This window comes from Hippocampus comes, unplaced genomic scaffold (genome assembly GCF_001891065.2).
Source record: "Hippocampus comes isolate QL1 unplaced genomic scaffold, H_comes_QL1_v1.1 scaffold167, whole genome shotgun sequence".
NCBI classification, from domain to species: domain Eukaryota; kingdom Metazoa; phylum Chordata; class Actinopteri; order Syngnathiformes; family Syngnathidae; genus Hippocampus; species Hippocampus comes.
Genome location: NW_017805502.1, coordinates 603,840 through 619,177, shown reverse-complemented (window position 1 = coordinate 619,177; position 15,338 = coordinate 603,840). Strand labels below are relative to the sequence as shown.

At 42.8% G+C, this 15,338-nt stretch overlaps 2 protein-coding genes across 16 annotated transcripts in view; both read left to right on the top strand.

The window, feature by feature from the left end:
• hspg2 (heparan sulfate proteoglycan 2) overlaps positions 1-11,130 on the top strand; it is a 91,014-nt gene extending 79,884 nt beyond the window's left edge. For 10 of the 14 annotated variants that reach the window (XM_019877227.1, XM_019877224.1, XM_019877221.1 and 7 more), the window contains 21 exons: positions 652-799; positions 890-1,006; positions 1,146-1,163; positions 2,228-2,312; positions 2,401-2,545; positions 2,633-2,735; positions 2,815-2,924; positions 3,001-3,109; positions 3,188-3,286; positions 4,210-4,431; positions 4,840-5,084; positions 5,180-5,351; positions 5,511-5,633; positions 5,911-5,967; positions 6,778-6,853; positions 6,934-7,012; positions 7,283-7,330; positions 7,570-7,640; positions 7,721-7,804; positions 8,767-8,870; positions 9,039-11,130. In XM_019877227.1, coding sequence (XP_019732786.1) covers positions 652-799; positions 890-1,006; positions 1,146-1,163; positions 2,228-2,312; positions 2,401-2,545; positions 2,633-2,735; positions 2,815-2,924; positions 3,001-3,109; positions 3,188-3,286; positions 4,210-4,431; positions 4,840-5,084; positions 5,180-5,351; positions 5,511-5,633; positions 5,911-5,967; positions 6,778-6,853; positions 6,934-7,012; positions 7,283-7,330; positions 7,570-7,640; positions 7,721-7,804; positions 8,767-8,870; positions 9,039-9,211 — 2,388 coding nt within the window. In that variant the 3' untranslated portion in view covers positions 9,212-11,130. The remainder of the gene's footprint in view (positions 1-651; positions 800-889; positions 1,007-1,145; positions 1,164-2,227; positions 2,313-2,400; positions 2,546-2,632; positions 2,736-2,814; positions 2,925-3,000; positions 3,110-3,187; positions 3,287-4,209; positions 4,432-4,839; positions 5,085-5,179; positions 5,352-5,510; positions 5,634-5,910; positions 5,968-6,777; positions 6,854-6,933; positions 7,013-7,282; positions 7,331-7,569; positions 7,641-7,720; positions 7,805-8,766; positions 8,871-9,038) is intronic. The other 4 variants (XM_019877216.1, XM_019877219.1, XM_019877218.1 and 1 more) reach the window with 4 other exon arrangements.
• A 1,663-nt stretch (positions 11,131-12,793) lies between these two features.
• The window catches only part of LOC109520181 (uncharacterized), a 4,783-nt gene continuing 2,238 nt past the window's right edge, over positions 12,794-15,338 (top strand). Inside the window, exons 1-7 of one of the 2 annotated variants that reach the window (XM_019877209.1) lie at positions 12,794-12,949; positions 13,057-13,084; positions 13,160-13,192; positions 13,258-13,429; positions 14,336-14,403; positions 14,479-14,650; positions 14,727-14,830. In XM_019877209.1, the coding sequence (XP_019732768.1) occupies positions 12,935-12,949; positions 13,057-13,084; positions 13,160-13,192; positions 13,258-13,429; positions 14,336-14,403; positions 14,479-14,650; positions 14,727-14,830 (592 nt within the window). In that variant the 5' untranslated portion in view covers positions 12,794-12,934. Of the gene's footprint in view, positions 12,950-13,056; positions 13,085-13,159; positions 13,193-13,257; positions 13,430-14,299; positions 14,404-14,478; positions 14,651-14,726; positions 14,831-15,338 lie in introns of both variants that reach the window. The other variant, XM_019877208.1, reaches the window with a different exon arrangement.

Here is a 15,338-nt window from a genome sequence, read left to right as displayed (position 1 = left end):
TTTATATATGTCATTGGCAGTGGTTAAACTTGGGTGCATACAGCCTTTGATGTCTGTTATTGAAGCTAGATAACACTCAACAGCACATTTTCGGTTCACAGAACCTCAAAATAGTGACTATATTTCCAGCTTGTAAACACAAATCTCTCTCCTTCCTCCATTGCTGGTTTTGTGGTATGGCATGGACACAAGAGTCGGCAATGCGCTGAAAATGGGACATTATGCAAACATGATGTCACTCCCTCTGACGGAACTGTGAAGTTTAAGACTCCCACAATGCCTCACTTTGTTAAAGCTGTAAAGTTTCCAGTTTTCCAGTTTCCCTTTTCCAAGTGTTGCATAATGTACAATTATTTGTTGAGGACCTTTATGGTGTTAAGAATCAAATGTCATCCTGTATTTTACGATTTGTTAACTATGAATTTTGTTGCATGCACAATGCATGTGTGAGAGATCACCATGGCTGCGAAGTATGTGCTGTCTTTATTTAAGTCTTGTCAATTCGTTCTCTCCGCTGCAATCTGAAGGCAATTCACTGAAAATGCCCTTGGTAGGGGAAATGTATTATTCTTTGAAATACTGACAGTGCAGTGAAGTTCAAGGAAGTACAGTATATATGTGTTTTTATGTGTCTATGCCTTCCACTTTTAGCTTGAAGGTGAACTACCTCCGAAGTGCTTCCAGGAAGTAAATGTGCTGACGGTTCCTCGCGTCACGCATAGCGATTCAGGGACATACGTGTGCACCGCATCAAACAAACAGGGCAAAGTAGAAGCCTTCACTAAACTGGATGTTCATGGTTAGTGTGCTCTGTTTACGCATCACAGAGTGGCGTGATGGTAAATTTGGTCATGCACGTGTCTAACTGGGAGACGGTATCCTGTTCCAGAAAGAGTGATGCCGTACTTTGCCCAGGAGCCGCTGTCCTATCTCACCCTGCCCACCATCAAAAACGCCTACAAGGCTTTCAGCATGAAAATCAACTTTAGGCCCGATAATGTTGATGGTGAGTCCATGACGTTCTATCGCACAGGAATATTGTAGCCTCTACATTGTTGTCGACCGTATAACCTCATGTATAATGTCATAACGTCTTGGTCCTTCTCTCCTCTTTGACCACCTCCCCTCACCCGTGCGTTGGGAAGGTCTGATATTGTACGCGGGTGAGTCTCAGTGCTTGAGCTGCAGGAATTGAAGGCCAATGTCGATGCTGCATCCAGCTTTCACGTCTTGCAACAAGCTCAGAGCTGCTGCATGTTGCTCGGTTCTTGTGATGCTTTTAAGCCGCGATGATCAAACTCAGCCGTCTATCAGTTGGCTATCAAGAAACCGATATTAATTTGCAATACGGAAATAAAATGCTACACGTATCTGAACCTATATTTGCAACGCATCAGTCATGCTCCACGCAGACATTTACAGCGACGACTTCTCGCGGAAGCATGTGCTCCCAGCATGTGGAGAAGGACGGCACACTCATGATGTGCAAGTGATTGGTTGAGGAATGTGCCCAGTTAGGTCTTCAACATGGCTCAGCCTGCCACTTTCCCCACCATCGCATGCTGCTTTTAGCATCCATCTTTCAACGAGCACGGCCACGTGTAAGAACGAATTCTCTGCAACAAGGACACAGTTACTGCCATTAATTCACGCACTCAAAACCTCAACTAACGGCGGAATTCCTTCATTTGTAAAGCAATCCTTTGTTAGTTAGTTTACTGTGAGGCTTTACTTTAGTCATTCAGTTTGCACATAAGGTTAGTTTTGAACAATAATGAGGCTTGACTTGATAAAGAATTCCAAAAACAATTAATGTCACTTGTAATCAGAGAAACACACTTCACATCATTATTTATCTATCAATAAGCATTTGTTTCAAGGGTAATTGAATGTTTAACCTCAGATAAAAGTCAATCGAAATCAAAAGCTTTTTTAATGGAAAGTAAACGTTTTTGTAAGTTATTAATAATTAATGCATTTATAAACTGCTAAGTACTTAATTACAAAAGCTACATTTCAGATCTGATGAGTGTCCAATGAATAACAGCAATAAAAATAAACTGTGAGTTACTGTATTGAGTGATGGTAATTATGTACCCATTCATTTTGACATGTTACCCTTCACGTCTTCCCGTGTTCTTTCTTGTTCACAATTTGTGAGTGAATAGAAATATTTATCAAAGTTATTGATATATTTCTTTGATGTTTATTTTTTTTTCATACACAGGTATGCTCCTTTATAATGGTCAGAGGAGGTCGACAGGAGCAGACTTCATTTCTCTTGGCCTTGTAGGTGGCCGTTTAGAGTTCAGGTCAGTTTGAAAAATTGATTTAAAGTGATTACAGCTAGTTTATATTGAAGAGGTGCCAGCAGCAAGAGCATCCGTTGTGTCGTCATAGGTTTGACGTGGGTTCGGGTATGGCCACCATTCGTGACCCCAACCCTATCAAGCTGGGAGAGTTTCACACAGTTGAACTGTATCGCAACCTTACCCTGGGCTCCATCATGGTAGACGGAGGGGAGCCTGTCAATGGCAGCTCACAGGTATCCCTGTTGACATCGCCGCTTAATGTCACGTTGCGTAGCACGTGTGGAGTTTATGTTTTATATCTGCTCTTTTTCTCTCCTCAGGGCAAGTTCAAGGGCTTGGATTTGAACGAGGAGCTGCATGTAGGTGGTTACCCCAACTACACTGCTCTGGCCAAAACTGCTGCCATCAAGACTGGTTTTGTTGGTAGGAATTGAAACTCAGTGTCTGGCAAAACGTGGTATGGGTGTATATTTTTCACCGACCATGACTTGGACATGTGCAGGATGCATTCGGCAGCTGGTCATTCAAGGTGAAGAAGTGATCTTCAAGGACATGGACCGCAGCTCCACTGGTGTTACGAACTGTCCCACCTGCAAAGATCGCCCATGCCAGGTCAGCCGCTGGCTGGATTCACTAATGTTTTCACTGTTTCATTTCCACATCTCATTTTTTTCCTTTCTCTTTTCAGAATGGAGGCAGGTGCGAGGACTCGGACACCAGCTTGTATACGTGCAGCTGTCCCAGAGGATTCACAGGCAGCAACTGCCAGCATCACTCATCACTTCACTGCCACTCCGGTACATGCTAACAAGCAAGTGACCAATGCAATCGAGTATACAACCTCTGTGAACGTTTGTGACTTTGTGGTCTCGCAGAGGCCTGTGGACCAGATGCTACTTGCATAAATCGTCAAAGTGGTCTGGGCTATGATTGTCGCTGCCACCTGGGCAAGTTTGGAAACAAATGCATGGATGGTAAGACAGCAAGTCTCGAGTCAAAATTATTTGTATAGAGCACTTTAAATACAACCTCAGCTATATACAAAGTGCTCTACATAACGTAAAAATGTGACATATAAAAACAAAGATAGTTCAAACAATACATTAATAACATAAAAAGGTAAACACAATCAACACCAAAACAATGCTAAGCAGGTCACTCATGGTGTAGTGGTACACTTGCCTGACTTGTGTGCAGGCAGCCTGGGATCGGTTCCCGCTCTGTGATAGTGTGGATGTAGGTGTGTATGGATGTTCATCTCTATGCATGCCCTGCAGTCAACTAGCTAACGCCAAGTTCAGGGTATAAAAACAAAAAAGCTCAACCCCCTCTGAGGTTCCACTTAGTCTTCAGAACCTCTAGTAGCATCTGCTGGGCTGACCTGGATCAAAATCAAAAGAAAATACCACACTTTCTTAATCCAGGTAATCCAGGGGCAACAAATCCAATGCTGCAATTGGCTGGCAACCAGTTCAGGGTCTCCCACGCCTGCTGCCCGAAGACAGCTGAGATAGGCTCCAGCACACCCGTGACAGTCGTGAGGATAAGCAGATTGGAAAATGGATGGATAGATGAACTGAATATGCAATGAAAACATCAAGAGCCCCAAAGTGGATCCCTGTGGCACACTGTATGACAGTGGCACAGAGTGGGATTCTGAACAAGGGCTAAAAATCATCCAAATTGATCTCTAAATGCTTGCGCTCTTTGTTTTGAATGGTTCCTCTTTGTCTGTACATCTTATGATCGCAAGTTTGCAACTTTCATGATATTCTCAACGCATAACGTGAATTAGGTTAGAAAACGGAGATATCCTCCAGTAAAATCAGAGGAATTTTACATGTGCTGAAGTAGACAAATAAGTTGATTTAATATCCTACTCCCTCATTTTCCCTAGGCGAATTGGTAACCACTCCACTGTTTGACGGAGAAGAGTCATACATTTCCTATCCTCCGCTGACCAATGTCCACGATGACCTTCGAGTTGAAATGGAATTCAAACCCATTGAGAGAGATGGTCTGATGTTTTTCTGCGGAGGAAAAAAGATGAAAGTGGAGGACTTTGTGGCTATCTCCATGGTGGATGGACATGTAGAGTTCAAATATGAACTTGGCACAGGTGAGGTGGACTGCGCCTTTGAAATTAAGGATCTCAAGTGATTTTTTTGTGGAAAATGGATAGAACTGTGCCAAGAGTAGACCTCAATGCTAAATATGACCAGTATGATTATGAACCAATAAGGTTTAAAAAGGCTTTATATTGTTTATAAATACAGTATATGAAAACAAGCATGTGCACCAGTTCTGTAGAATATCTTCTTAACAAAGATAATGATGCTAAATTTTGATTTGATTTTATTACTCAGGACAGTATGTTTATTTATTGTGTTGTCAATTGTACTGTTGGAAAAACTGCCGTCCATCAGTACTGTTGAAATTAATTAGAGCTTGAAAGTAGAAACATTTGTTTGAAAGGACTCATCCAATGGTTCGCCATCCAAATTTGTGCATCCATCTTGATTTTCAGGCCAGGCCATCCTTCGCAGTCCACAACCAGTCTCTTTGGGCCAATGGCACAGAGTTGTGGCTGAGCGGATCAAGCGGGATGGTCACCTCAGAGTTGACCATGGCCCGGTAGACAAGACGACTTCTCCTGGGAGAGCCCAGGGCCTCAATATCCACACCTCAATGTTCCTGGGAGGTGTCCCCAACATGGAGATCCTGCCAAAGCCTGCAAATCTCAGCCATATGTTTGAGGGTTGTGTTGGAGAGGTGAGCTCTCTCCACGCCAAATTAATGGAAGCCGCTGCGGTATAGCTTTTTATGCCAGATTTGGTAACGTCACTTTTCCCGCACTTCCTGCTTAGGTCTTCATAAACAACAAGAAGGTGGATCTGTCCTACAGCTTTACAGAGAGTAGAGCGATCCGCAAGTGTGTGGATACAAGCCCTTGTGACCGCCGACCCTGCTTGAATGGAGGCCACTGCATGCCCAATGCTGAGTATGAGTACCAGTGCCTCTGTAGAGATGGATTTGAAGGTTTGTGCTGACAAATGAGCTGTCTGCCAAATCATTTACCTACTGGAATTACATTCTCATGTGTTCGTCTTGATGTTTACTTTTTTGCACACAATCTACTGCTTGTGATCATTTGCTCATATTTGTTCTTTCACCTGCAATGGTGGGCTGACCCTGCAGGTGAGCGTTGCGAGATCCTGAAAGACGTGTGCCTGAGTGACTCTCAGTGCCAAAATGGCGGCAGCTGTGTTAACGGACGCTGTGTGTGCCGCTCGGAATTCACAGGCCTCAATTGTGAAGAAAGTAAGTGTTGAATGGGTTGGTACTCTCGCTGTGAGGCGAAAAACCAAAACATTGCCATGGTTTAGTTCTTTAGTTGATTTATCACGGCACAAGTTTGACAAAGAACAAATCGTGATTGTTCACCAGTATGACGCAACGGTGGCTCTCCTTGGTATTGCAGAGCATGCTGGGAGTTATCCCCCTCAGTGATTCACATTTTCTGACCCACTACAATCTCATGGCTATGTACCTGTATACCCTATTTCTATATATGTATGTGTATATCCTGCACTCACAGGCCGCGTCTCCAGCTTCCCTAAGGCCGGGTGGAATTCAGAGGCTAGCGAAGCTAATGGTACAGTATGCGAACATTGAGTCTGACTGATATGACCGTGACTAACAGGGACCCGTCTGAGGTCGAGGGGCCCCATAACCTCCTGAGACATACCAAACATGTGCCTGCACTCCACCTGGGACTCACATTGGAAAGCTGGGAAGCGGGAATCCGTGCTAAGCGCTGCGAGGATCTGCGGATTTTCAATTTCACAAACTGGAATTCCCTTAATTCTTCATTACGTCATGTCCGTTCATATGAGATGATTACTCACGCCTTTTTCTTCTGCCTGTTGATGAAGACTAAATAACTGTTCGAATCCAAATGTTGAATGTCCTCCATGTCTGCACTTCTATTAACAACTGAAAGCACGGGCTGGTGTTAGAATGACTTATGACTCAGTGCTGAATGTTTTATTTTCTGCATGGAGTCACAATTCTTGGTGGTGGGTGATGGAAAGTGTAAAACAATGTGATGTGATGCAACGTCATCGGAATGGACTGCAGAGCTTTGTCGTCATTTGCATATAGTTTGATCACACAGGGCAGATCCCAGCTCCGTTGATCAGGTTGAGTATATTTTAAAGGGAACTAATGACACACAAACAAATGTATTTTATTGATTCATAACTTGTTGTTCCAAATGCTACAAATATTCTCTCCCACTAAATCAAGTGTGCTACTTTTCACAGTCTTTTACTGTCTAACCCAGGCTGTCTCACCAGGTCTGAAAATATTTTCCACTGGAGGGCGCCATAACAATGCGGATGAGAAGCTTGCCTGTTATTTCAACGCTATATTGATTTGTGTTTTTTGTTCCTGTCGCACGTAGATTCCCCCTATCAGTATGCAGCTCATTTTGACCACGATGGATATATTGCCCTTCAGAAATCCATTTTGCAAAGACGGTAATACATTAGTTTAAACGTGTTTGCTCTCATGTTTGTTGTACATCTAATAATTATCATGACATATTTTTATCCTGTAGTGCACATGACGCGCCGGAGACGATTGAATTCGAGATCAATACCCTCTCCTCTGAGGGTCTGATCCTGTGGCAGGGAGTCGTAAGTCCTCATCTTGGATTTCGACCGCTCCTTATTCCATCACATCATGTGTATAAAACTGGCTCCGAGGAGGCTGAAGTTCATGTAACATCTAACGCCATGATTGTCACTTGAATGTCAACCATAATGCAGCGCTGCTTTTTGCATTCACCTCACTGGTTGCCAAACATTTGCACAGGCTCGTTCTGGTTCTTGACTGGGCCATCTGTGGGCATGCTCTGCCTATATCAATGCATGTTGCTTCTCTAACCTCCCCTCCATTTCCTCCAGGAAACCAATGGCACACTCAATATGCGAAAGATGCATGCTAGTAAAAAGGTATCCACTCCAATACGAGACACACTTATGAGTCAACACATTTGGCTGTTTCCACACTAATCATATGTGCACATCGCCACGTGGTTTGGAAGTGACAGCTATCTTTGCATGTCAACAATGACGATAACTGGAATACAATTTTTGTATGAAAGATTAATGTTGCGATTGTATGCTCTAATGAAAACACAGCTTGTTTTCCTCATCTCTTAAAACACTCAAGTAAACAATCTGACCTCCAGGAACATGGGGAACACGGCAGAGGCAAGGACTTTATCGCTCTCGGAATTCGCAATGGATACCCCATGTTCAGGTGCGGCCTTACAGTTCTGTAAATATACTTGACTGTTTTGCTTTGACTTGAAGCCTTTCTGACGATTTATTGATCTCCAGTTACCAGTTGGGCAGTGGAGAGGCCGAGATCATGTCACGACAGTCCATCAATGACGGCAAATGGCATAAAGTTAAAGCAGTCAGGTAGATTTCATTTCTTTTTGCCCTCAGCATGTGCACAATTTGTAACTTTGGTATATTTTGAAAATGTCATGTAAAATATTGAATCAACTGCAAACTGTCATAGCTGCAGCTGTTGTGAAATGCATTGTATAAATTAAGTGTATAGAATTTTATTGTGTAATGTTTTTCAAAGGACAACATGATGACATTCAAAACCAACTGCAAACTGCAGTCTGAAATGAAGTACAGTGGAAGCATAAAGCTAGATGTAAATATTAAGTTAAATCACATAAAAATCAAGTCTGTGAAAGGCGACTAAAGCGAAAACAGGACAATAGCTAAGAAAAAAGTCCGGTCAAATTTATTTATATATCCCTTAATCACAAAAAAGACCTATCCAACTAAGACAAGTTTTAGTGCAGTGACAGAAAAGAGGCAAAAATGATCCTTGGACATGTTCCTTGAAAAAAAGTTCTGCGTAATTGTGACTATGCACGGACAATATAAATTGTAGTCGGTGCCTGTCGTGGCGGCAATCCCCCCCGCTGGTGGACACCGGCAGTAAGGGATGCTGTCAATCTGAAGAAAGACTCCTACAGGGCCTTTTTGGCGCCTGGGCCTCCGGAGGCAGCCGGACCTACCCGCTGGCCAAGCGGAACGCAGCTTCAGCAGTCACTCAAGCAAAAACCTGGGCGTGGGAGGAATCTGATTAGGATGCCTCCTGGATGCCTCCCTAGTGAAGTGTTTCGGGGCTGTCCCACCAGCAGGTGGCCCCAGAGATGATTCATGACACGCTGGAGAGATTATGTCTCCAAGCTGGCCTGGAAACGCCTTGGGATCCCTCCGGCAGAGTTGCAAAACGTGGCGGAGGAGAGGGAAGTGTGGGCTTCCCTGCTAAAGCTGCTGTCTTTGCGACCCGATCCCGGATAAGCGGTAGAAAATGGTACGGTAATACAAATGGTGTTGGTTTCCTTGCCTCGCAGGACTGGAAAAGATGGCTACATCCAAATCGATGGAGGAGCTGCGCTCCATGGACAGTCAAAGGGAAAAAGCATCATGGTCAATACAAAAGGACCGCTTTACCTCGGTGAGTGGACTTCATGGTGACCTGCACAATTACAGTGAAGCCCCCCCCCCCCCCCCATCGTGTGCGCTACATTCCACCCCACAAAATGTGAAATCCAAAATATCAAAAGTCGCTCAAAGGGGACAGTCATGGTTGGCCGGTTTGTGAGTGTGTATGGTTATGTGACAGGCGGTGTTCCAGACATGGCAGCCATGACAGGAGGGAAGTTCTCCTCTGGAATGACAGGGTGCGTGAGGAACCTGTCCCTGATGAACACCCGGCGAGAAGGTCAGCAGGCCCGGACCATCGACCTGCAAGGCCACGCAGCTCACAGTGTCAACGTGCAGCCGTGCACGTCATAGACCATGTACACAACACACGCGTGCAAAGACAAACTCCCAAATACTCACACGCAGTACACAAACACACATCAAGACTGTGGAGTGATTTTTATCGACACACTCGCACAGAGAGACTGACGCACGTAGAACCTTACACAAACTTGGTGCTCAGCTGCTACCAAAAATCAGACATTGCGGCAAGATCTTGGTGTGGAAACCACAACAAATCAGAAAAACATTAAAAACATTTCTTCTCTTCCTTATTCTTTTTATTTTTAAGTCTGGAAGAAGGATAACATGCAGTTTACATACTTTGAGCAGTAGTATTAGCCCTGAGAAATCAGATCCTATGGAGTTGAAGAGGTTTTTACAGCACTGAATTTCTATTTATATACATATGAATATATATAATATTTGTGGGCGGAGGAGAACTTGCAAACTAACCATAACTGCACTTCCTAGAAATTGTTCTGGCACCTAACACTGCTTCTCCAGAGGTTTTCACCATTGTACTACAATGACTTGCTGATGGCGAAGATTTCCTTTTGCCGTCGGTGTTGCATGAGTGCGTTTGCTTGCTGTGGGGACAGAGCAGGCGCTCGGAGCACGTACAGCCGCATGCAGTTTCACGACACAACTCAGGTCATCAGCAACAAAAACATGGTCGCGTTTTGACATTAGCTTTGGAGCACTTGTGTTGTCTCCGTTTGGCTTCTTTTTTTTTTCTTTCAACACAAAAAAGAAGACTTGGTGCTAAATGATGTCAGACACAAGCATACAGCAGAGGCTGTAGTCGTGGTTACATTTTTTTTTTTAAGGTCAATAAGATTCATAAATGTTATCAGTGATTTTGCATCAAGTAAAATGAAGTTATCTGACACAAGATGGCTTGGTTTTTGCACCAAACCACATAAAGTAGATTGACTGATTTAAAATTGGTCAAAACATTTCAGAAGGACAATGGTTTCCACTTATATTTACTTTAGGGTGTGCTATTTGGTTTCACACTGAAATGATTGGATGTTTTTGACACCACAGCCTTGTTTGATTGAGTAGATCTCAAAAATGGAGTTTCATATGATCTGTGTAGCTTTTGAAGGCCACTTGAGTCAGTCAACGGTGCGTGCCTGTTATCCCAAAGGTGCATTGAAATGTTTTGTTCTTGTGATGCTTTAGTCAAACGGAACCTTCGGTGCACAATGTCAGCCTGTTTTTTTGGAGCTGCTGCGACTCGTGTGCCTCCAATCAGGAATGCTCCCCCCTTTCTTTTCTTTTTTCTTTTTTTTTTTTAAGAACAACACAATTCTTTTTGGGGGGGGCTTAAAGTGTTTATATGAGCACCATCTTGTAAGTTAGTGCTGCTTCATTCTTATTTATTCTTCAAGTCTTTGCCTCCTTTAACTCTATAGATTTAGAGCATTTTTTTCCTTCCTCTGGGTGTCACGCGTTGCCTGGATATCTCCCTCAAGGTTGAGCACATCCCCCAATTTCCTCCCAGAAAAGTTCTTCAAAACATCAGGCTACAAACTTTGGTTTTAAAATTGCAGAAAATTGCCATTGTGTCTTTTTAGAATGTGAATATGTGATATGGGCATAGAGTCCAGGCTGTGGTCCAGTTAGGACGATATCAAGCTAGGTTCTGAAACTGGATTTTCATACAGTATGTACACTGTTGCTAAGTGGAAGCATTGTCATGCGAGATGTATTTGTTTTTTTAAACCCAGCATTGGTCTTTGATTTGAGCTCTTTATAAAAGGTGCACTTTTAGTCAGGATGTTTTTTTTTGTTTCTTTTTTTCCCAACTTTCGATGCATTGGCTCAAGTGATCAAATTTGACTTCACAATATATTGTTTATGTCACGACAACCCGATGGCCCAGTGTTGAAGCGACGTGCACCTACCCTTTGTGTTTCTTAAATAAAAAACAAAATTCATGTGCTCTTTGTGATATTGTGGGCTTTATTTGGTCGCCTGGATGTTGCTACATTTTTCCTCGATGCATTCTGCCGACATCCCACCCTCGCTCCCACATGATTGAGGTCACGTGCGAGTGATACTGGGAAAGTGGCAATATTATCCCCAAGCATATTCAGAAGTGGGATTCAGCGTTGGATTTCAGGTTACACCCAATTCATTGCACTCTTTTTACAAACGTCATTGTCTTGCATTGTTAATAACACTGAACAGGTTCGCCTCCCGAATGAAGAAGCCAGACTGCTGCTTATACGGCTACATGAGCCGTAAGTGAAGTACAGTTAAGAATAGCAGCTCAACTTTCACTGAAAGTGAAAAGGTTTTTGCCAACAATGCGATGATCAAGAGGCACTTACATAAGAGAATCAGGGGGACCACAATCCCTCTCCAAATCCATTGGTGGTCATCTCCAATGACAGCAAATCTGCACCACGTGACGACAAGACATATCTTTTGAGAGGCTTTGTTTTCAAACTCAAGAAAACACCCACGAGTAAGAAACTCTTGCCGACCATCCTCCAGGATGCAGCGATGCTGATTGAGAATTTTTATGATACGGGAGCTGATGGGCCATCACATTAGTATACACCGAATGTGGGCAAAAGTGGGGGAGACGAGTCTATTGGAACCATAAATGCCATAAGACCGCACTGTTTAAAGAAAAACAAAAGAGTTGGATCAACTCAAATTTTGGAGGCAAACAACTTTTATAAGTTTGGAAGTTGGGAAGTTTAACTAAATGTTCCAGTTTTGCTTTTGTGAAAGTTGGTTTTCCCACATTTCACAAGAAAGATCGCAGAATTTGCACACTGTAAAAAAAAAATACAGTAAGTTGGGTCAACTGAAAATTTCAAGGCATCAAACTTTGACAAAATTTTAAGTTGGGTAGTTGAACGACATGTTTTAAGTTTTGCTAATGCCGAAATTGGCTTTCCCGCATTATTTCAACAAAGAAATAAATGTTGATAGAAGTAACTGTCCCGAGATTTGTCCCCCATCTTAAGGGAACAAACAAGTTAGCAAATTGTTTTGGAGCAAGCAACTTACTTGCTTTGTTGAGCTAACTAACATCGTCATTAATGTAAAGTTGTTATGAATCAAATTACTTTTTTAGCACCCCCCCCCAAAGTACAGTACAAATTGTGTTTTTGATTTTTTTACAGTCTTATCAGACAACTGAAACCATAACAATCCAACTGCCTCACAACGTAACCCTTCAGGTCAGAATTGAAACTATTTTAAAAAATGATCCAGATAAATCAACCTGAATACATCTACTCCATTAAGGCATGAGCTGAAGCATGTTCATATCATATCCAGACCTTTCTTCGGTACAGGCTGAATACTGGGTGGTGTCTCACGCCTTTGTGACCTGCGATCTTTGTGAGCTCTGTTAAGAAACGGGATCTGCATTTAAGTCAATTATAGTCGGAGCGAAATATGAAATGAAGACGTTCCCCGCCTGAAGATCCACCACACTTCACCCATTAGTGGTTGTCATGTTGAGACAAGGTGTTGCATTTCTTTCTTCCTTTGTGGGAAGTAAGGAAAGAAAAAAAACGCAGCACCCACCCTCCAACAAAATCCCAGCGGAGCAAGTCCATTGGTCAAAGGAGGAATCTAGAGGATGTGATTATCTATCATGAATGTTGCATTCAGTCTCATTTTGCCACATGAAGCTTCTGAGCAAACTCCAAAAAGAGTATTTGATGTCAATTTATGTCATAATCTAACGATCATTCGCTCCTAAAAATCAGATGGTATGCAGTCATGATTTTCTTTCAGGTAAGTCGATTAGATTTTTTTTTTTTTCCACTGCTGTGAATGTTCATTCTATTCACTTGCAAATCAAACTTTTTGTTGTTTTTTTTGTTTCATTTGTTGTTGTGCAGAGCATTGCATTTTGCTTCTTTATCTCAGGTAATAAAATGAAAGACTTGTACGTCGCTATGTAGTATAAATGTTGATGAATATACAACCATTGTCTTCCTCCAGACCTGCACTTATCTGCCATTTATGCACTTGAAAGTAAGTCTCGTGTCCATTTTGTAAGTTACTGATCCTAGAAATAATTAGTAGTTCGTTTCCCCCAGCGTGTCAGACTGCCTGGTTTGACGATGGAGATGTTTCGAGAGAAGGTGACTCGGAGCTCTTGACTGACCTGAGAAGCAAACATGGACGCATGATCTGCTCTGAGCCAGTGGACATGGAGGCTCAGACTGTTGCCGGGATCAAGTCTCAGCACACGTGGAACATCTTCCACACGTATGGCCGTTTTTTTTTTTGTTTTTTTTAAACATTTCCTTTTGTGAACTAGCCACATGAAACTTAAAATGGTCCACAGTTACTTTTAGTGGACATGGGATCGGAATCAGATTTATTGGCCAAGAATGTCAAACACAGGAATTTACGTATCCCGGTTACAACCCGCCCAGAGGGACATAAACAATGAACAACAGGGGGAGACAGACCAGGAAACCTGTCAGTTTGCTTTCAGCGCCTCGATATTCTTGATGTACGCAGAAAACAATAGTGAAGAGGAGAGAGAAAAACACTAGAATAGAATAGAGTAGAATAATAACATACAAAACCTATTTTTGGATGTACAGCACTCTCTCTCTGAAAGTGTCATTTGAAAGCTATTTTGTGATGCTCGCCGAAAGGAAAAGAAGAAGAAAGAAGTTGCTTTCTTTCAGGTTGCTAGCCGAAAGGAAAAGAAGAAAGAAGTTGCTTTCTTTCAGGTTTTATTTGATAATGTCCAAAAGATGGTTATTTTTTTGATGCAAATTAATGTTACTTTGGTGTGGATGACATTCACATGGCAAACCATGTGAAGGTTTGCCTACTTGTTCACTTTGGGAGAATAGACGACATGGCTCTGTGTGTGTGTGTGTGTGTGTGTGTGTGTGTGTGTGTGTGTGTGTGTGTTTCCAATGTTCAATTCTAATTTACTGCATTTCTCAAGCACATTTAAAACCAACTGCAGAGCGCAAAGTGTTGCATTACAAAAGATAAAACAGGAAAAGACTGAACACCCAATACATATCTAACAGAAATGTGCAACTCTTATGCATGGTTGGGGAACACCAAAGACGGGAAGCAACTTTTAATACGTGATTTAAATCATGTTTTTAGCCACAATGCGTCCGAGGGCCTTTTGTGCCTCAACAGAGAGCAAGCCTGGGGTCTATGTGAAGATTACAAGGTCAAGTTCACCTGTTCTGGAGATTTCTGTTCAGGTTTGTGAACAAAAACACAAACGAAATGACGTCATTCTTCAGTTTGAGGGTGTTTTGTGGTTGTGATTCCCATAGCTTGCCAGACGGGCTGGTTTGACTTGGATGACCCCGAAGGACATGGAGATTTTGAGCTCCTCGGTGATCTGCTCCTCAAGTACCCCGGAGAGATCTGCCCCCGGCCGATAGCCATCCAAGCCCAGGTCGTTTCCGTAGGGTCTCCCTCCAGTACTCCAGAGACATTCTTAAAGTGAGATCATGTTCAGGAAATTCAGCGTCAGGACATCGGCGACACAATCCTCGATTGACAGTCGTTTTGTTTACAGCCTGGATCCTACACATGGGTTTGCATGTTGGAATGCAGATCAGATTGACAAGAGCTGTGAAGACTACAAGGTCAGGTTCACGTGTCCCGAAGAGTTCTGTCAAGGTAAGTCATGTTTCTTTACGCAAAAATGGACGCCACATGCAGCCTCACAATCAGTCCCCGCAACATTCTGATATCGCATGTTATCTCAAATCAATCAAACTCTTGTTTGGCGATGAAACACGAGTTTGGATGCATGACAGGTCACTGATGATGTAGTGGTACAGTCGCCTGACTTGTGTGCGGGCAGCGTGGGATCGGTTCCCACTCGGTGAGAGAATGCATGTGGGTGTAGATAGTTGTTTGTCTCTATGTGTGCACAGCGACTGACTGGCGACCAGTTCGGGGTGTGGTCTGCCTTCCACCGGATATCAGCTGTGATAGGCTCCAGCAATCCCGTACAGGATAAATGGTTGGATGGATTCATGTCAAATTGTTGTAAACTGTAACCAATGGCAATTTACCGTGTAAACTTCAATCAGCCATTGAATAACATGTAATTTTTCAAAAAAAAAAAAGATTATGAGTAGAATGCGAGTGATCTATTTCCGGTCTCAGCTTGTTTATATAT